The 21472-nt window shown below is 54.1% G+C and overlaps 2 protein-coding genes across 2 annotated transcripts in view; both read right to left on the reverse strand.

The window, feature by feature from the left end:
- Window positions 1–10600, reverse strand: part of celsr2 (cadherin, EGF LAG seven-pass G-type receptor 2) — a 48668-nt gene extending 38068 nt beyond the window's left edge. The window contains exon 1 of the mRNA XM_066703037.1: window positions 6373–10600. Within this exon, the coding sequence (XP_066559134.1) occupies window positions 6373–10372 (4000 nt within the window). The 5' untranslated portion in view covers window positions 10373–10600. The remainder of the gene's footprint in view (window positions 1–6372) is intronic.
- A 1870-nt stretch (window positions 10601–12470) lies between these two features.
- Window positions 12471–20483, reverse strand: sars1 (seryl-tRNA synthetase 1). The gene is made up of 11 exons (XM_066703039.1): window positions 20232–20483; window positions 19053–19123; window positions 18295–18375; window positions 17331–17489; window positions 17059–17202; window positions 16650–16805; window positions 16191–16412; window positions 15930–16059; window positions 15482–15639; window positions 15237–15366; window positions 12471–12791 (listed from the first exon to the last, which is right to left on the reverse strand). The coding sequence occupies exons 1-11, from the start codon at window positions 20365–20367 to the stop codon at window positions 12631–12633; spliced, it is 1548 nt and encodes a 515-aa protein (XP_066559136.1). The 5' UTR covers window positions 20368–20483; the 3' UTR covers window positions 12471–12630.
- Window positions 20484–21472: the final 989 nt, after the last annotated feature.

The raw sequence follows: 21472 nt of genomic DNA on the forward strand, positions 1-21472 counted from the left end.
AAGCTGCATCCTTCACTGCAGCGCTGCCATCATCCGAGCAGCGCAGAAACCAGAAAAATAAGTAATTCCTGACGGACAGGACGCGCCCGGCTCTCCGTGCAGAGGTCATCGTGCAACAGAACCCTAATAATGATGATAACAATGATAATAAGAGCTGGAACAGGCCGACACACAAGCCTTCCTGCCCTCACACACTCACTGACACACTTGAACACACACACACACACACATCAGCTGTCCCTCTCTCGCTGTGCTCAGAGCCCCTCCGTCCCCCCTGCCTGGTCGCTTCTCCCACAGTCCCCCAGCCTCCACTTCGTTAGTGGCAGTTCGCTAATTGGAATTTGTTTAAAATGCAAAAAAGAAAAGGAAGGTGTTGAGGGTAAACAAGCCCCCCAGTCCGGCAGCACAACGAGGGGGTGGGGGGGGCAGCGCAATTAGCATCTCAAAGGCCTGGATTACCAGCCCTCCGGGGGCTCCGTTACTGGGGGCCGCAGGATGGAGCTGGCGTGTGCATGGGAGAGAGGGTGAGAGGGAAAGAGAGCGAGAGAGAGAGAGAGAGAGAGGGAGGGAAGGGGGGTTCACAACAGAGTGCTGCTGAAAGCAGGTTTGCAGGAACTACTTCAAAGGCCCAGGTTTGAAAACAAAATCAATTAAAAGATAAAAGAGAAACGTGGCCCAGCTGAGGCTACAGAACCGAGCCACGACACTGGCCCTGGTGTCAGAGGGGCCCGTGCCACAGCCTGCGCACTTCTACGACGCACCTCAACACACTGCAGTCAACAGTCAGTCAGCGTGTCAGTCGGTCGTCTCTCTCTGCCTATTTTATTCTGTCGTCCACACCCTGATGGTCAGTGTAAGAGCTCTCACACATGGCTGCCTCAGAGCGCCTGTGGGAGGAGCTCACTAGGGATTTGTGTCATCCATCTCCAAGCGCCCCCACCAGCATAATGCCTGACCCCCTCGGGCCGGTTCACCCAGATGAATCATTAACTGGGAGACACCCCCCTGCCAGTCCTGGGAGAGGTCATACACACTGCCAGCGATTGGGGACAGGGGGGAGCGCTCCCGGACACTGCAGAGTTAATAGGGAGGACAGTAGCGGTGTTTTTGTTTTTATTTCACCCGTAAACACACAGAGTTTGACATTGGTGCAGCTACAGGGAGGGAGAGAGAGAGAGAGAGAGTCTGTAAAGCGATTGAACTAAACTTTGATTTTGCCCCTATGTTTGTTCTCCTCACTGTATCTGTAAACACTTTGGCAACACTGGTGTCAACTTGTCAGCCCAATAAAGCTCATCTTGAATTTGAATTGGAGAGAGAGGGAGGGAGGGAGGGAGAGCAGGAGGGAGAGGGAGAGATGTTGTTACGCTCCTAAACAGGCTTTCTATAGCTCAGTGACCGGGGCTGGAATCTCAGCTCAGTGACTCGGTGGCGCGGCAAGAGACGGAGAAAGAAAGAAAGAAAGAAAGAAAGGAAAAGGAAAAATCAACGTTTTCTCACAGAGACCCCGGCTTGTCATAAAGCGGCTCCGAGACAAAACCCCTTCTCTGAGCACTGACCCGGCCAGGGGGGGCTTTCTCATTCAAATCCACACACAAAGAGGGGCTGCGGCTGTGCGGAGACACACAGGGCTGGGGAGGGCCGGCCCCCCGACTCTCACACACACACTGAGACACACACACACTCACACACACACACAGATACATACACAAAGAGACACACACAAACTCACACACACACACACACACACACACACACACACACTCAACACAGAAAGACACAGGGCTGGGGAGGGCCGCCCCCCGACTCTCACACAAACAACACACACAAAACACACCACACAAACTCACTCACTGAGACACACTCTTACACACTCACACAACCTTTTCCCTTGTCCCACTCACCCACCCCACCCTCCCCCACTCCTTTCTCTTTCTCTCCATTAAAGTGACTGTAGTTAATCTGGGCTGTAAATCATCCCCTCAAAGCTCCTGTGTGCCCCCCCACCCCTCCCCCCACCCTCTGAGGCTGAGAAGAGAGAGAGAAGAGAGAGAGAGAGATGAATTCACATCTTCAGCCCTCTGAGTATTGATCCAGCCTGCACTGGTGAGGACTCACTGACTGACACACTTACAGACTGACACACTCACTCACTGAGTGACACACTTACAGACTGACACACTCACTCACACACACACACACACACAGGTGAGCTCTGGTGTTCCCGGCCTGTGCAGCTCACACTCCTGAAGGAAGGCATTAACAATGCATGGGGAAGGATGTGCCCGATTATCTCATTAGCAGGGGATCCGGCCCCCGGCTCTGCGCTCGGCTCGTCAGCACCGGTCTGTTTAATTACCCCCCCCCCAACACTCCTCCACTGTCATCACCGTGCTGCCGGCTGTCAGGTACCGACACCCCTGACACACCCTCCTGTCACACAAATAACACCCTGTAGGGACGGGGGGATTGCTTTTCCCCGATTCCCTGTTGGAGGGAATATGGGCTGGAGTGAGACACACACTCTCTCTCTCTCTCTCTCTGTCTCCTTCCTGCTCCCTCATCCTTCTCTTTCTCCTTCATCCCCTTCTCATCTGTGCCTCAGACTGCTCACTTTCCCTCTCTCTCTATATTTACCCTCTCCCTCACGCTCTCTCGCTCTCTCTCTCTCTCTCTCTATACAATGCTCTTATCTGTGGCTCAGATAAGTCCGCTGGCTACTGGGCTGATTTGATACCCAATCACTGCTCCTGCACTCCAGTCCAGCCCTGGGGGCAGTGAGGAGAGATCAATAGCCCTGATCGATCGCTCGGCCCTGCGGCTGTGGCGGCACACAGCTCACGGGAGGAGAGGAGTCCCAGGAGGGGGTGAGGCGGACAGCAGGCAAAACACAGCACTACACTACACTACCGCACTATAGCTGAGCAGAGCGCAGGACGGGTCGGATTATCCCAGCTGAGCTGTCAATTACCTAATTTAACCGTTTATTCCCTCAATCGACGCAGTCCAGTCCAGCAGGGTGTCCAGGCTGTGTGCAGACAGGGGGGGTTACAGAGACCTACACACCCTGCAGCTCTGCGCCCCCCCCACGAGAACACAAGTTAATAAAGGCTGTAAACGATCAAACAAATGAGACCTTTTTTTCAATCAATTAATCAATCAGTAATTGATCGGGTAAGTCAGGAGCAGCTGACTGTGGCCCTGTAGCCCTGCTGGGACTGAGGTTTGTTAATAATGTTATTAATGTTAGAAAGGCATCTCAAAGCACATTACAGAGAAAAGGTAACAAATAGTGGCTGGTGCCCGGGACGGAGATAGGTCTGGGTCTGGGTCTGGGTCTTGGTCTGGGTCCGGGCTTTGCTGGCTCGCAGTGAGACACCATGTCACCCGTAATAGGATTGGTGAAAGTGGATTAGCCGCTGTCTGTTTGCCGTCTGAGATGCTCACCCACACTTTTGCGTAGTTGGTGACTAATCTCCCATCGCCCACCAAAGCAGCTTATTAGTGAAAGGATGTAATTCTCACACGATGCAAAAAAACAAATTATACATAAATACCAATATAGCCGGGAATCCTGAACCTGCCGAACACCAGCGCGGTTGGCAGTGGTAATTGCAGAGTCGGGGCCTCTCTCCCCCGCAGCATTTTGGGTAACGCCCGCTCCCTCTCAGAACTACCCCGCAATTAAAGCATCAACGATGACCGAGTGAATTGCGACGACCCCGTCTCTGCACGGCTGCCCAGACATGTCGGGATGCCAGCGCTCTCCTCCACCCCCCCCCCCCCCCTGCTGCTCCCTTCCACCCCCCCCGCTGGTGGCTCACACACCAGCCCCTCGCTGTCCCACCCAGCTCAACCAACAGCGTAACACCGCAGCACAGCAGCCCGGGTCGGGGTCTTTGTTGCCCACGCTGGCTCTGTCCCTCCCCTCCCCCAGCCCTGCTCCCGGCCCCCATCAGGCCCAAGCTGTAAACACACACACACACACACACACACAATCCCCCCGCTCCGCATTACCATAACCAAGCCAGCACCCTGCTGAGCTCAGGCCTCCACACTCACACTCATACTCTCACACACTTACTGACACACACACAGGTGCACTGGCTCTGAAACACACAGTAGCACCGCGTGTGCCGCCCCAGGCCGGGCCGCTCACTGCAGCTCCTTTCACTGGCAATTTGTAAAATCACACCGAGTTTCCCGTCAGGAGTTCAGATGAGGAAATCGTGTCTGTGTGAGAGTGTGTGTGCCTGTGTGAGTGTCTGTGCATGTGCGTGTGCGTGTGTGTGTGGGGGGGGGGGATCAGGGCTCTGGCATGTTCAGCTCCTGTCACCACAGTGGACAATAGAGCCACAGTCTAAATCCGTTATGTCAAGAGCGTCTCTTTCTGCTCGGCTGTGCTCACTGCCTATTGACCCGCTGGGGGGAGAGAGGGAGAGGGAGAGAGGAGAAGAGAAGGAGAGAAAGAGGGGAAGAGAGATAGAGAAGCAGTCTTCTGAGTGAGTGAAGATGCCCTCCCCCGCGCTCACAGGCCAGAGAAGTGCAGGATCTACCCCCCCACAGACAGGCGTCTCTGGGCTCCCGCTGGCGCAGGCTGGCGGATCAGAGCGTCTGTGTGTGTCTGTGTGTTCGCAGGGTTTAGTGCAGATCATCCTGGATAATTCCCGATTTTCTGATTTCTGCAACTGCTCTCTGGCTCGCCCTCCTCCTCCTCCCTCTCTCTGCCCATCTTTTTCTCTCTCTTCATTCCGCTCTCGTGTCCCTGCTTCTCTCTCCCACTCTCTGTTACGCACACTCTCTCCCACTTCATCACTCCATCCCACACACGCTCCCACGCTCCTCTGGTTCAGGTGTGACAGGCCACGCTCACCGCAGGCTCCTGATTGTGGGGGCACAGAGACAGCTGAGCCCCCCAGCCTGAGCCGACCTGTATCGATCGCCCCCTCATTGTCCCCCTTCCGCCCCGAGACAGGACACTCACATCTGTCCCCCACTACCGAGCCGAGAGCCCTGTCCACTCCCACAGCACCGTCCCGCTGTGGAGAACTCAGTCCGGTTTAAAAGCCCAGGCTTTCCAATTTCAATAAAAATACAATCCTCATTGACACAGTATAACACAGCGGTCAGACACTCACAATGATCAGGCAATAATAATGATGATGATGATGATGATGATGATGTCATTTCCCATGATTCGGCAAGAAATAAACATCAACACACACCTGCTGTACAGCACTGCCAACAGATATCACACACTAGCGACACAGCACACCCCTGTGCCGGGTGTGAGAGCACAGTCACACGCACAGACATGTCCCAGCATGGCAGGGGTCCAGCAGCTGGGTAAGAGGAGCAGTTCTGACATCAGGGACGTACAGAGACAGTGTAAGAGGGACCCAGAGTGGGGAGCCACACAGACAGTGGGACAGGGGTCTCAGTCTGAGGCACTGGGTCTCAGTCCTGGCCCTGGGGACGCCCTGCCCCCATGGTTTTTCTTCCAACCGAGCTCTCAATTACTTGATTGAACTAATGTGCTTCATTTGACTTTTTACATTGTGTCACTTATACAAAGTTTAGATTTCAAGCTGCACACCCAGTTTCACACCCAACATGAACTCTACAGCTGTCTAGCATCATTTAAGAGCTCAGATTAGGCAAACAATTAGTTAAATTAAGTCCCCTACTAGTAACGAAGTAGTTGAGAGCTCAGCTGGATTCCGTGCTCAGGACAGGGGTCGCCAAGGCCAGGACTGAGACACTGGTCTGAGGAACACAGGACCACACAACGCACACAGACATGGGCCCAGCACAGCCCGAGCCAACAAACTTCCTAATTATAACTCAACGAGGCTTCCTCAAAAATCCAGGGTCCCTCGGCATCGCTTCGTTACCATAGAAAAAAAACACACAGGCATCCACACACAGCAACACACAACCACACGTGCCCCACCGGCTCCTCAGAGTAACACGCCATGAGTGCAGGGACTACCGCCACGCTGGCCCGCTTGGCAGCACTCATTAGGGCTGAACAGATCAATACGGTGATGCCATGTCAGCAGCCTGTGTCCCTGTGTCATGCCAGCGCAGCACACAGACTGCGACCCCCGCAATAGCAGCGAAAACAAGAGCCCACACACACGTGTCACCCCAGAAGGACAGGGACTCGGGGAAAGTTCAGGCTGCTGCCAGGCAATAGGGTTAACTGTGTGAAGGGGAAGAACAATTGAAAAACACACTTATACACAGACAACAACACACACACACACACATACACATACACACACACACACACACACTCAGACAGACACGCTCACTCACACACACACACACACACACCCCGCAGCAGGGAGAGAGAAGCCCGGCTCTTACCGGAGACAGACACTGTCATGGTGGCCTCCAGGGGCCGGTTGTTGTCCAGCGCGCTGCTGAGCCGGATCTCCCCGGTGCTGCTGTTGAGGATGACCAGGTCCAGCTCGTTGCCATGCTCGAAGGTGTAGCGCAGCGTGTCTGAGACGTCGGGGTCGTGGGCAGGGACGCGGCCAATCACACCGGTGGGGAAGCTGCTAGACTTGTTGGTGACGTAGTTGTTGAAGATGATGAGGAAGTTCTTGAGCACCGGCAGGTTGTCGTTCTGGTCCACCAGCTTGATGTGCACGGTGGCGCGGCTGACCAGCGGCGCGGAGGTGGCCTGCACCACGATCACGTACTCCGCCTTGCTCTCGTAGTCCAGGTCCACCAGGGCGGTCAGCTCCCCGGAGAAGATGTCCAGCTGGAAGACCTCAGGGATGTTGCCCTCCACAATCTGGTACATGATCTGTGCGTTGCTGCCCTCGTCGGGGTCCGAGGCCGTGACCCGCGCCACCACCAGGCCGATGGGGCTGTTCTCCTCCACCAGGATGTCGAACTCGTCCTTCTCGAATACGGGCGGGTTGTCGTTGACATCCAGGATCGACACCTGGATGTCCACGGGTGTCTTCAGCGCCGGCACGCCCTTGTCCACAGCAAAGGCACGCAGCTCGTACACGGGCACGTTCTCGCGGTCCAGCCGGCGCAGCGTGCGCACGATGCCCGAGGTCGACTCAATGATGAAGTCGCCGTCGCCATCGTCGCCGCCCAGAAAGGTGTAGAAGACGCGGCCGTTGAGCCCCGAGTCGCGGTCACTGGCGGACACCTGCACCACGCTGGTGAAGGCCGGCACGTCCTCCAGCACCGAGCCCTGGTAGCGGTCACGCAGGAACTGGGGCGCGTTGTCGTTCACGTCATTCACCAGGATCTCCAGATAAGTGGTGTCGGACTTCTGCGGGATGCCGTTGTCGCGGGCGGTGATGGCCAGAGTGTAGGACACCTGGTCCTCGTAGTCCAGCTCCGTCTGCGTGGTGACGGCGCCCGAGTCGGGGTCGATGCTGAACTGCGGGATGCTGTCCTCCATGAAGTAGGTGATGCGGGAGTTCTCGCCCGTGTCCTCGTCCGTGGCGCTGATGACCACCACGGTGGTGCCCACGGGCCGGTCCTCGTTGATGTTGACTGTGTAGTGCGAGCTCTGGAACACGGGCCGGTGTGTGTTGGCATCCGTGACGTTGACAAAGACCTGTGCCGTGTCGGAGCGGGTTCCGTCGGAGGCGGTGATGCTCAGCGCGTACTGCCGCTCCAGCTTGTAGTCTAGCGGCAGGGCGAGCGTGACCAGGCCGCCGCCACTCTGGCTGGTGATGGAGAAGCGGTTGCGTGTGTTGCCGCTGGCAATCTGGTAGGTCACCACGCTGTTGACGTCGCGGTCCACCGCCGACACCGTCACCACGCTGCTGCCCACCGCCGCGTCCTCGTTCAACCGCACGCTGTAGGACTTCTGTGTGAACTCGGGGTTGTTGTCATTCACATCCAAGATGGTCATGCTGACACTGGCGGAGGAGGACATAGCCGGGCTGCCCTGGTCGCGCGCCTCCACGCCGAAGCTGTAGAAGTCCACGGTCTCACGGTCCAGCTCGGCCGCCACCACGATCCAGCCCGTGCTGTTGTTGATGGCAAAGGGGAAGCCGGGCGACACGTCCAGCAGCCGGTACTCCAGCCGCGCGTTATCGCCCGAGTCGGCGTCGATGGCCTGGATGTGGAGGACAGAGTAGCCCAGCGGCACGTTCTCCAGCACGGTGGCCTGGAAGGGCGTGCTGACGAAGATGGGTGCGTTGTCGTTGATGTCCAGCACCTGCACCGTCACCAGCCCGCTGATGTTGGACAGGGGGGGGCGGCCGCCGTCCTGAGCACGGATGCGGAGCGTGTACTCCTTGTTGGCCTCATAGTCCAGCTGGCTGACCGCGTCCACCTTGCCGGTCTGGGCGTCGATGTAGAACTGGCCCCGCGTGTTGCCGCTCATGATGCTGAAGTGGACCACGGCGTTGCTGCCACGATCACGGTCGCTGGCACTGACCTGCAGGACCTCTGTGCCAGGCGCCACATCCTCAGGCACCTGCACCACGTAGCGCTTCTCGCTGAACTGCGGCGCATTGTCGTTGTCGTCCTCCACCGTGATGGAGACAGTGGCGGTGGCGCTGCGTGGCCCAGGGTCACGGCCCTGGTCATTGGCCTCCACCAGCAGCATGTAAGCCTCCACCGCCTCCCGGTCCACCGTGCCGCGCGTGCGGATCACTCCGGAGCGCGGGTCGATCTCGAACACGCTGTTGGAGCCATTGCCGTTCAGGAGGCGGTACAGGATGTTGGCGTTGGCCGGGGCGTCCCCGTCGGTGGCCCGGACCGTCAGCACCTCATAGCCCACCTCCAGGTTCTCGCGCACGCTCTCCCGGTAGTCCTGTTGCTCGAAGGTGGGGTCGTGGTCATTGGTGTCGCTGACCGACACGGTGAGCGTCGCCATGGCGGTGCGGCGCGGGGAGCCGTGGTCGACAGCCGTGACCCGGAACACGTGCGTGTCCTTGGTCTCACGGTCCAGAGGCTGGGCGGTGCTGACCGCGCCCGTCTGTGGGTCCAGGCTGAACAGGCTGTTGGAACGGCTGTCAAACAGCGCATCCATCGAGTACTCCAGCCGCCCCGCCTCACCCTCGTCCGTGTCCACCGCCCGCAGCAGCACCACGGCCGTGCCTGCCGGCTGGTTCTCTGGCACCGCCACCTGGTACATGGGCGGCTGGAACTGCGGGCTGGAGTTGACGTTCCTCTTCCTCCTGCTGACCAGCCCAGCGGGGGAGTGCGCGGCCAGGCGCAGCAGCCGGTGCAGGTGCTGCTGCCTGAAGGAGCCCAGTCCGATCCGCCACAGCACCGACACAGGGCCCTGGGCCCCGGGCCCCTCCCCCACGCACCTGTCGCACTGCATGTCCAGGGCCAGCAGGGAGCTGCGCTGCAGACACAGGCGGCGGGAGGCGAACAGCCCGCTGTCGGAGAAGTGCACTCCGGGGTCACCCGCCACCCTGCAGGGGAAGCCGCAGGGGGCCAGCCAGCCTGGCAGGAGCTCGCCGACGCCGAACAGCAGAGCCCCGGGCTGGTAGCACTGTGGCTGGGGGCTGTGCAGGGGCAGCAGGCTGATTACATCCACGTCGCGGGTGGCTTTCCTCCGGTGCTTGGAGAAGCAGCTCCTGCCGTGGAGATGCACCTCGTAGCGGCTGGCGACGAAGTGGCTGAAGCCCGGCGCGCCGGGGCAGTGAGCGGCGGTGTACAGGGTGAAGGGGTTTAGGGGCAGCCGGGCGCAGCGCAGCGCCTGGGAGAGGGACACCGTGCCGGCCGCCGCGTCCGTCTCCAGCAGCGCGTCTGTGAATCGGGGGCCGATCACCTGATCCAGCCGGCAGGTGCTGCCCGGTCCCAGGCTGGCCAGCAGCGTCCCGGGTGCGGCGCCCTCGCCGAGGTGGACGCGGTAGCAGTCGGACAGCGCGGAGAGCGCCAGCACGCAGGTGCAGAGCAGAGCCCAGTGCGGGACCCGCATGGTCCCCTTGGAGGGTCGCCCCATCGCCCGGTCCCTCTGTCCGTCTCCGGCTCTGGCTCTCTCTCTGGCTCTGGAGGTTATCGTAGCTGTTTTCCGCAGACGCCGCTCAAACTTTCCTCCGAGCCGGTCTCCTGCGCTGCGGCGCCGTCCCCATGCTGCCACGGCAGGGACAAAACAACACAAAAACAAAGGAAACCTGGAAAACCTGGAAAACCCGGAAAACCTGGAAGGAGCTGCGGGACGCGAACGGACGCGTCTGTCTGTCGGCGTCTTTATCCGCCGCTCGGCGGCTCCGCGTCTCTCCTCTCGATTGTTCTCCTCAAAATGGCTCCGCGCCGCCGCCGCTGCTGCTGCTGCCTGCGCCTGCGAGCGGCTGATTACCATAAAGCGCTCCTGACGGCGGAGGAGAGGAGACACAGGAGACGACAGACAGGACCGGCCCCGGAGCTGCATCCCCCCGGGGGCTCTTAAAAGGGCAACCGCGCCGCGGAGAGCTGCGGTGTCTGTCCCAGGGCTGGGAGATGCCTCGACCCAGAGCGTCACACAGACAGACAGACAGACAGACAGACAGACAGAGAGAGAGACAGAGAGAGAGATAGTGTGTGTGAGTTTTTTGTGTGAGAGAGAGAGATAGAGTGTGTTTTTGTGTGTGAGTGAGATAGGTGTGTGTGTGTGTGTGTGTGTGTGAGAGATAGTGTGTGTGTGTTTTTTGTGTGTGAGAGAGAGATAGTGTGTGTGTGTTTGTGATAGTGTGTTTTTTGTGTGTGAGATAGTGTGTGTGTTTTTTGTGTGTGAGAGATAGTGTGTGTGTGTTTTTTGTGTGTGAGAGATAGTGTGTGAGAGATAGTGTGTGTGTGTTTGTGATAGTGTGTGTGTGTGTTTTTTGTGTGTGAGAGATAGTGTGTGTGTGTTTGTGATAGTGTGTGTGTGTGTTTTTTGTGTGTGAGAGATAGTGTGTGTGTGTGTCTGTGTGTGTGTGTTTTGTGTGTGAGAGATAGTGTGTGTGTGTGTGTGTGTGAGAGAGAGAGTCGCGCTGTCCTGTTGGGTGTCTGATCCCACACTCAGCCTCCCCCAGGAGAGCGACTCGGGCTCAGCAGCGGCCGGGTCTCGGCTTAAAGGGGAAACGGGTTCGAGGCGTCGAAAGGGTTAAAGCCATTAGCGCCCCATAATCATCATCATCATCATCATCATAATGATCTCCCGGGTCAGGAGCGGCTCAGTTTCTGTGTTCAAATCCAGAGCACAACACAACCCGCAACACACACGAGCATTGTGCTAAGAGCCGTCCGCAACTCACCATAATAGTGGTTAATCATTGAATTATTATTAGTTTCACTACTGATTAATAATAATAATAATAATAATAATAATAAGTCGTATATATTATCGGGCGTAAATATACACAATGTGACACAAAGCAGCGCAGGTTCTAGAGGGTTCCCTGGGGACTCGACTGTCGCACATTTTTCGGCTTGAGTGTGTGTGTGACAGTGTGTTAGTGTGTGTGTGTCAGTGTGTGACAGTGTGTTAGTGTGTGTATGTCAGTGTGTGACAGTGTGTTAGTGTGTGTATGTGTGTGTTGTGGAAAGGCGCTCTGACAGACAGGTGCGCTGTCTGCGATGTCCCGCGGGAGACAGGACAGAAGAGCGGTGCAGCGGCGCCATCTAGCGGCAGACGGAGACTGAACCAGTGAATGAATAAATCGATAGGGTGAGAGAGTGAGCAGCGCCGGCGTCACAGCAAGCGTGTCAGTAGGTCAGGTCAGACACAGCAGGTGTGTTCGTGTTCAGGATGGTGTGTCAGTTACTGTCAGTCTAAGTAATTATTATTGGTCCTACATTGTGGTACAACCAAGGTAACGTACAGTGTACCACAGTCAAACATGGTCAAATATGATAGTGGTGTGGACCAGCATGGTACAAATCTGGTCCAGTACAACACACACACACACACACACGGGCTGGAGACTGCTCTGCTGTGCCACACACACGCCCCAGGGCCGCACACTTACGACACGCTTTGCTCCCATATGACGTGTTCTGCTGCCATACGACACGTTTCTGTCTCGCATGACTTTCTCGTGCTCCTGTATGACGTTGCTCGGTCACATATGACAGGGTTCAATCCCGCACGCCATAGTTTGGTCAGAATGTTGTGAAGCTCCTGTTGGGTCAGACGGGTCTGACAGCAGGACAGGAGACAGAACACACCCCTGCCAATGGACCGCCGATCTCCTCGACACTTCAGAGGCAGAACCCACGGAAAGGAGTTTTCTTTTCGTTTCCACGTCAAGGGTCATAGAGACAGAAATGTGAACACAATCAAATCCAACGGACAGTGAGACGCACAGCACTCCACTTCTGAAACAATATCCTGTAACTCAATCAACACACAACACACAACACCGCCCAGGGCTCCTCACCGCCGCTGCCCACGCACCTGCAGCTGAACCCAGGAAATCATCAGTTAATACAACACACAACAAACAGGCAGACACGCAGACACACACAAGCACGTGCACACGCACACACTCAGGCAGGAGCGGCTCGTGTCTGTTGGAACTGTTTATTTATGCTGCTACACTGAACATCCGACACAAAGAGAAGCAGAGACAAGATTTGATTCCCCAACACCCAGGAACACCCGGACAGACGGACGGACAGACGGACAGGCGGACAGACAGGTAGGTCCTGGAATCAATGTGCGTGTGTCTAGGAGTCGTTGACGGACATGTTCTCCACTTGGTTCTGGAGGCCCGGGTCCACCAAGCCCTGCTGTTTCTTCTTGCCTCCATCCTGCTGCTTCTTCTGCTTCTTGGACAGCTCCTGATCGATGGGCGCCGGCTTCACGAACCGGATCATCTCTGTCAGGCCTGTGGGCGGAGAGACAGGGGCCTCACACACTGAGACACAGGGGCCCTGGGCCCTCACTTACAAAGACATGGGGATCAGGGATTTTGAATTTTGAACGGCTGCACACTGACGCACTGTTTCACAGCGAACACGAGTTCTGGCCTTTTGACTCTGTATTCCAGAACTCTAAGCTCCACTGGCACTGAAATGCTGGAGAACTGCAGGTAACGCCTGCCATCTTTTTTCCTGATGCCCCCATTCACGCTGGCTATGAATGCCGGACAATTGCCGGCGAGGATCCGTTCACACAAAAGACAGAGATCCGGCAAGAGCGCTGTGGCCATGGGAGCGAGACGCTGCAGAAGCCGGTGGGTCCGGAGAGCAGACCCGAACCGGCACTCTGCACGTGTCTGTAGTTCCATCATTTCCCCGTTTTGCCAGTTCAGGACGCCGGTTCGGTTCGCACTCACTACCAAGAACTAGTCAGAAGGGACACACAAACGATGCGTCAGTCCAGGACCACAGAACCAGTGAGCCCAGTGTGAGACTCGGCTCTCTCGTGGTCGCGTGACGAGAGGCGTGGTGTGGGTCTTGACAAACTGCAGCACATCAACTAGATACATGAGAAAAGCATGACATGACTGTGCGTATCTATATGTCCCAAAGTCTGGGTGTGCAGATCGGAAATGGACTGATTACTCAAAACAACTTATTTTACTTTTCATTTTTTAAAGTTTGACATTACTGCCTTAAACTCGTAACAAACCACCGTCAGTGTCCCTGTCATGCAGCCTAAAGGCTCGTTCACATGAGAGCTTCGCTTCGTATTCAGTGCGGTTTGGTTCTTTTGGAGCAGAGTGCGAACAACATGTTGCGATTGGCAAACGAACCGAACTGAGACAACGAAAGAGCTGGTCTCGGTCCGTCTGGCAAAAGAACCGAGTTCGGTTCGCTTGAGAAACATGAACATGACACTGGAGGGTCTCGGTTCTTTTTCAGAAAGAAACCGAACTCCACATTTCACCCGATGGCGTGTAGTTCTGACTGCACAGCAGCAGTGCAGATAGCACGCGCGTTTGTATTCCTGTTAACGGTAACATCAGAGATCTGACAGCAACTGGGCACTGGGCTCATTACATCCACCAAGGCTGATACAAAGCTCTCTCATTGTTTTCTAAATGGAAAATAATGCAAATTAAAGTTAACATGTATACATCAGTGCGTACAATGTTATTGTACTTATTGTGGGGCTTATTTGTACTTTTGTTTGTGTAAGAAGTAACTGCTGTAAAAACCCTTCATTCATGCACTGTGTAAAGTAGCACTCTGTTTAAAGGTATGGCAGCAGCAGTAACATCCTCCAGCTGGATATTTAGGGGACGTCACACTGTTATTGTATATTTCTATATAGGCAAACAATCCCCATTCAGCAGCGCAATGCTGATTATAATATCCACACATATAGCAGCTATTGTTGTGTTCAGTAATTGTGTACAGTGTGTTTAAATATTGGTGCGCTCATGATACAGTCGTCACAGATCGTGAAACTGAATTGCTTTGCCGCTCACATCTGCGCACATCCTGCACCTGAACGCACCCGTGCATTACTCGGTTCTATCAGAGGTAGACTGTCACACGTTAGACTTCTGCATGTAGTAACTTTATTGCCGTCACGCGTGTTTGTTATTGTATGCTATCTTATGCTGCCATTTCTTATGCACTAATCATGTCAAATGTAAATGTTTTATTAATACAAAACGAACCAAGCTCCCCGATTATTGCAATATGAACACAAGTGACTCGAGTCCTGAGAAAACACAGAAGTTTCCAAACGAGTCCAGACGAGTGTGAACAGCCAGCACGCTGATACACTGTTTCACAGAAATGGACCGAACCAATGTCACTTGAGACGAGCCCAGTGTGAAGCGCAACACGTTTGCCGGTACAGAGATGCTGTATACCAATAAATCATGCAAAATATATCATCTGACATGTGTGACAACAGTTAGCATTACATATGCCAACCTGTTCATCAATAACAATTGCTGCGATATTATATTATTCTCAACCTCCGCCATTTCTAACGACCCAGTCAAAGGGCGTAACCTTGTCGTGTTGTGGTCACATAAATGCGCCCCTATTCTGATTGGTTACGTCAGTCAGCTGACGCACTTGGCATGACGCTGAATTTGCCGGCAATCATTTTCCTGCTTCATTCACACAGACACGTTGCAATTAGACTAGGACCCTTGCCGGAAAATTGCAGGCAACAATTTGCCAGCAATGACCCATTTACACAGACCTTCCCGGCAACAAAATGCCACCAAATTGCTGGCAATTGTTTCGTTGTGAATGGGGTTTTAGATCTGAAAATATAATGACTGTGGCCAGGGTTAAAGTGCAGACTGTCAACTTTAATTGATGGTACTGAAGTCTGTTCCAACTCTCACTCACACACCGCTCACCTGGGGGCATGAAGCAGCGCAGTTTCTCGGGGATGACCACACCCTCCTCTGTCTGGTAGTTCTCCAGGATGGCACAGATCACACGCGTGGTGGCACACATGGTGGCATTCAGCATGTGGACAAACTCCGCCTGGGGACAGACAGCATTTCACCCAGTGTGTCAGTCAGTCAGTCAGTGTGTCAGTCAGTCAGGGTCTCAGTCAGTCAGTTTTGCCCCAGGCTGCCCTGTCCTGCCCTGGTCTCACCTTGTCCATCATCTTCTTGGTCTGGCCATAGCGGATGCGCAGGCGCCGAGCCTGGTAGTCGGTGCAGTTGGAGCAGGAGACGAGCTCACGAAACGCCCCCGACCCGGGGAACCAGGCCTCCAGGTCCAGCTTCTTACTGGCAGCGTGGTTCAGAGAGCCTGCGCACACAACTGATACACTGATACACACAATGCTATACAACACACTGACACAGCAACACATTACTATACAACACAACACACTGATACACACAGCAACACTACACACTGATACGCACTATTACACACTACAACACTTCACACAGATGCACACCACTGATACACACAGATAAAGCAACACAGATAAAGCAACACAGATAAAGCAACACAGATAAAGCAACAGATAAAGCAACAGATAAAGCAACACAGCAGGCAGGCAGGCAGGCAGGCAGGCAGGCAGGCAGGCCCACCTGAGACGATGTTGACGATGCGGTAGGGGATGCCCAGCGACTGGTAGAACTCCTCCGCTGTGCCGATCATCTCGTCCATCATCTCCCAGGACTTGTTGTCGTGCGGAGAGGCGTAAACAAACTGCTCGATCTGATCAACACAACCAACCAATCAGACACAGCCAGGCCAATCGGGAAGGCAGTCAACGCCACTTCCACTGAGAGGAGGGGCTACAGTGAGAGATCAGCCGTGGAAGGAGGAGAACAGTCACACAGACGCACCTTCTCGAACTGGTGCACCCTGAAGATTCCGCGCGTGTCGCGCCCGTGGGAGCCCACCTCCTGGCGGAAGCAGGTGGACAGGCCGGCGTAGCGCAGGGGCAGGTCCTCGGGCCGCAGCCACTCATCCCGCAGGAAGGCGGCGATCGGCTGCTCCGACGTGGCGATCAGGTACTTCTCGTCCACAGTGGCGTCCTCGGCCCGCTCGCTGCCCTTCCCGATCACCTGTGGGGCAGAGCGTCAGTCAGTCCGTCAGGGCGTGAGTCCGTCAGTCAGTCAGTGAGTCCGTCAGTCAGTCAGTCAGTGAGTCCGTCAGTCAGTCAGTCAGTGAGTCCGTCAGTCAGTGAGAATCTGAGGGTTTCAGTCCGTCAGTGAGGGTGTGAGTCCGTCAGTGAGTGAGCTTGTCAGTCAGTCAGTGTGTCCGTGTATCATCAGTGGGTGTGCCCAGTGCGTCTCTGGCACCTTGTACAGCTCCTCGTCGAACTGGCTGAGCTGGGCGACCTCCTGCATGACCTCCTTCCTCATGAAGAAGGGTGTGTAGAGGGGTGTGTAGCCCTTGCCGTGCAGCATCTGCAGCGCGTAGTTGATCAGCGCCTGCTCCAGGAACACCAGCGCCCCCTGCAGCACAACACACACAATGACAACCAGGCACCACTGAGTAACCCTGCAGGAACGCGAACCCAACTGGAAATCTAACGAGACTGAGAATCTGAAACCCTCACACCAACACACACACACATACACACACAACAAAGACATCATAACAACACTACTGTGTGTGTGTGAGAGAGAGTTTGTGTGGAGATGTGTGTAGTTTGTGTCCGTGTGCCCGTCAGTGGTATGTAGGCCGAGGCTGAAGCAGGGGTCTTGCCTTGAGGAAGTAGCCCCGGCTGCCCGCCACCACGGCCCCCTTCTCGCCCTCGTAACCGTCCACCATCACCACCAGGTCCACGTGGGAGTACTTCTTCTGCACTGAGCAGTCACCCCAGGTGCGCTCCACCTTGTTGTCATTGTCCTGAGTGAGAGAGAGAGAGAGAGAGAGAGAGAGAGAGAGAGGGGAGGGGGGGGGAGGGAGAGAGGGTCAGACCTTCATCTCTATCCTCACTAAAGGGAACGCAGTAATGTGACACAGTGCCCCCCCACCTCGTCATTGCTGATGGGCACGCTCGGGTGCAGCAGGTTTCCGATCTCACGCAGGAACTCGAACCTCTGCCCCTCCAGGCACAGCCGCTCCGCGTCCCCCTCTGCGATGGCCTCATCCACCAGCACACGCACACGCTTGATCTGCGTCACACTCAGAGCCTGGGGGCGAGCAACACGCAAGTGAGTCAACACAACGCACTGCGCCGGGCCCAGGGTGTGGAGCACAGAGGGGCGCACTGTCCACAGTGACTGCACTAGTGCTGCACAGGACATCGCAAATCGAGACTAAGAAACAAAACTGTTCAATACTAGAATCTGTGTTACAGTCAGATGCGCCTTGCGATCGAGAGAATCACGTCGTTTCTCTGAACCGGCCAGATTGAGTTTTTATAGGTGCTTAACTCAGACATTCAGTTTACAATGTATCTACAAGCACATATGTGTAGATTAGTATCTAATCATAACTGTGCTCATATGTTTTTACATTAGCAATTGTAGATGACAATAACACTAGAAACAGATCTCCAGTTTCTGTCTTTCTGACCCACACAACAAGTGCAACCAGGAGAGAATATAATAATAACTGTGCTTACATGAATTTACATGCTTACTGTAAACACAATACAGACAACAAACACGTATTGATTACAAACAATCGCTAGAATCTATCCAGACTCGCACAGCATTAAACACACCAGCAAACAAGCGCAAGAGAGAGATAGGGTTCATGTTGCGCAGATACCCGCAGCTGTGCGCAGATCTGCAGAGTCTCACCAATCTCACTGCACCTGCTCTACATGAAAGTGTCCAAAGACACACAGATGCCATTCAGCACTCGCACAAAGCAAAACAAACACACACATAAACCGAGCTTCTGAAAGGACTTTCACCACAACGGACACAGTGTCATGTGGATTGGGCAGGGGGCCGTGTGTTCTCCTGCCCCTGTCGCTCTCACACTCACCGCCAGCACCTCGGCCGTCAGCCCCTCCAGACTCTGCACCTCCGCAGGCAGAGAGTCGTCATCACCCACCGGCTCCTTCTTCTGCAGAGAGAGAGAGAGAGAGAGAGAGAGAGAGAGAGAGAGAGAGAGAGAGAGAGAGAGAGGCACAGAGAGAGAGTCAGAGAGAAACACAGAAAGAGAGACAATGTGGGGACAATGTAGGGACAGTGTGGACAGTGGATGGACAGCCTGCAACCGCACGGGCCCACTGCTACAGGGAGTGGGGGCAGCCACACAGCCCATAGTCTGGTATAGGATCAGTGCATCAGAGGGGGGGCAGTGTTAGAGCTGCTTTCTAAGGTGGGGGGGACTTTACTGGGAATAAGGAACGTTTTATCAATGTCTTGTTATTTCTCAAATATTATTACGATTATTTACTATGATATATATTAGTTTTATGTATTGGAATGTACCTAATCATACCATTTTCAATTATTTTCTTTCTATTAATTTAATTATTTGAATGTGTAATCTATGTATTCTTATTCTATTTTTTGTTTTACTTTATTTTCTATAAATCTATATTTTCCTGTTTATATGTATCAATTCTATCACATGCTTTGGCAATACTTGTATACAAATGTCATGCCAATAAATCTTGCATTGAATTGAGTGACAGAGAGAGAGAGAGAGAGAGAGAGAGAGAGAGAGAGAGAGACACACACAGAGTCAGAGAGACAGGCAGACAGACAGACACAGACAGAGCGCCCCAGTCGGACCTTCATCTTCTCTCCGATGGTCTTGCTGCACAGGTTCTTCATCTTGTTCAGGTTGTCTGCGCGGAACCGGCCTGGGGGGGAGAGACAAGGTGAGTCTCCTGCTGCAGGCAGCACAAGAGCACAGGCAGGACCCCCGTAACGGAGAGCTGCAGCTGTGGGGTTGAGGCCCGGCTGCACGCCGCTCTGCCTGCAGTTTCACTTCTGTTTCTGCCTACACTCGCTTAAATAGGGACGCACGACCGTTAACTCCAGGGTGTCAAGGCAATGTGAAGACTGGTCTGTGTCAACAGAGAGAGAGAGGCAGAGTTGTGTCTATATGTAATTGCTTTGGCAAAACTACAAATGTTTGTCACATACATAAAGCACCATTTGAATGAGAGAGGTGGCGACTTGGCCCACAGTGGCAGTCTGCTGGTGACGTGACTCACACTCACAGCCCGGCCCTGCGTGGAAACTGAAAGTACGTGCACAGACGAGCAATACAGATCAATACTTATCAATAACTGTAAATACGTCTCACCTGTCTTCACTAAACTAACAATATTGCCCTGCATCGCCACACAGCGCCCACTATCCACTGCGGAAAAGCATCTTCTCACAAAATACACACACGGAGCTCATGTTTAAACCCAGCACTGTATATCTAACAGACAGCTGCTGAGAATTAGCATCGATGAAATAAACACGTTATCTACAAATGTGGCCAAAATACACTCGGTGTTGTTGCGTGGGGTGCAGGGGCACTGCCAACACTGCGGACCGGGGCTCACACCGGCGGCCACTATGTTGCAGCAGGATTGCATCAGACTGCTCTGCCTGCGGGACCATAGCAGCAACATGCGCACCACTTCCTGCCAAATAGTGCCCCGACTCCGAGCGCGGCTGGTGTGGAAGATTTTCATGGCCAGAGCAGCCATGTGTGTGCGACAGACAGACAGACACACAGACAGACAGCTGTCAACATCCCCACTACCCCCTCGGAATAAGGGTGACGCAACCGCAGCGCATCAGGGGCCACACAGGTGCGGTCAGCGCTGCAGCAGCGGCGGCGCCGCCGCCGCCGCCATCATCATCATCATCATCATCATCATGTTAAACACAGGCAGGCCGTTTCGAGGCGCGGTTACATGGATGTTTCACACGCACAGGAGAGACGGGTTCAGGATCTGTTTGACTCACATTTCCTCCACTCCGTGTCCGACTGCACCAGCTTATCCACCAACGTCACGTCTTTGAAGCGCTTCGCCTGCGTCTCCCGCACGATGGCCGGGTCGCCGCCCTTGTCGGTGCGAAACAGGTCCAGATCCAGCACCATGCTGCCCGCCGCGGTTGCTCTTGCCGGTTCCTGTGGGAGAGAAATGAGCGAGTGGACGGAGGGCTGGGGGTCCACGCCTGACAGCAGCCGCCGGAGAGGGACTGACCACAGACTGCAGCTCGACCTAGAGCGGCGCTGCACTGCGGGGACAGCCGCTCAGCGCCGCCCAGCGGGGAGGACTGGGGCTGCCTGTGCGGAGTCGCGCCTCTATTCGTTTTTTCAATACTGAAGACAGTTTCAAAACTCTTCATACAGTCTGCATTACCAACATGCTTCCTGGCCAAACAGCTAATCTCACCTTCAAAACTCACTCAAACCACCAAAACACTTCATACATGTCTCAAAATAAGCTCGTTCGACTAAGCACTGGCACTGGCAATTGGCAATAAGCACTGATTTTGATGAAAACGTGTGGCCTGATCGACAACAACGAATGGTTGTTTTATGGTACATCATGTAATTATAGTATAAACAAATGGCACAGACATGTCAAAGTGGGTTAACATTATTTACTGGTCTATTATGTAACAAATGATTGAAATACGTTTTCATTAATAACAGGTTGTGTGTTTTGATGGAGGTAGTTGATTTTGTATCAAGTATTTAATGTTTTGAGAATCTTTTGCAAATTAAATGTGTCATTTTGGCACACATGTTTCAGTTTGGGGCTGTGTGTTCATTGTTTTGAAAAGGTGAATTCTGTTTGGACAAATGTGCTCAAACAATCGAGAAAAACTGTAACAGTTTTGGGAACAGTGTGTTAGCATTTGAAAACGTGCTGCAGGTGGTGGAGTATGAATGAGAAAAGAGTTCATGGGTTTCGGAGAATGTGGTCATTGAATGCATTTTGTGTGAAAGCAATGAACAATGAGGGGAAAAAAGTATTTGATCCCCTGCTGATTTTGTACATTTTCCCACTGACAAAGAAATTATCAGTCTATAATTTTAATGGTAGGTGTATTTTAACAGTGAGAGACAGAATAACAGCAAAAAAATCCAGAAAAACGCATTTCAAAAAATTTATCAATTGATTTGCATGTTAATGAGGGAAATAAGTATTTGACCCCTTCGACTTAGTCCTTGGTGGCAAAACCCTTGTTGGCAA

The sequence above is a fragment of the Amia ocellicauda genome, chromosome 5 (assembly GCF_036373705.1).
Source record: "Amia ocellicauda isolate fAmiCal2 chromosome 5, fAmiCal2.hap1, whole genome shotgun sequence".
In the NCBI taxonomy this organism is placed as follows: domain Eukaryota; kingdom Metazoa; phylum Chordata; class Actinopteri; order Amiiformes; family Amiidae; genus Amia; species Amia ocellicauda.

Coding starts and splice junctions, on each gene's coding strand:
- sars1 (XM_066703039.1), bottom strand. CDS start 20,367: ATGGTGCTGGATCTGGACCTGTTTCGCACCGACAAGGGCGGCGACCCG. Junction 17,203..17,330: donor TGCCCATCAGCAATGACGAG/GTGGGGGGGCAC, acceptor TCTCTCACTCAG/GACAATGACAACAAGGTGGA. Junction 16,413..16,649: donor TCGACGAGGAGCTGTACAAG/GTGCCAGAGACG, acceptor TCTGCCCCACAG/GTGATCGGGAAGGGCAGCGA.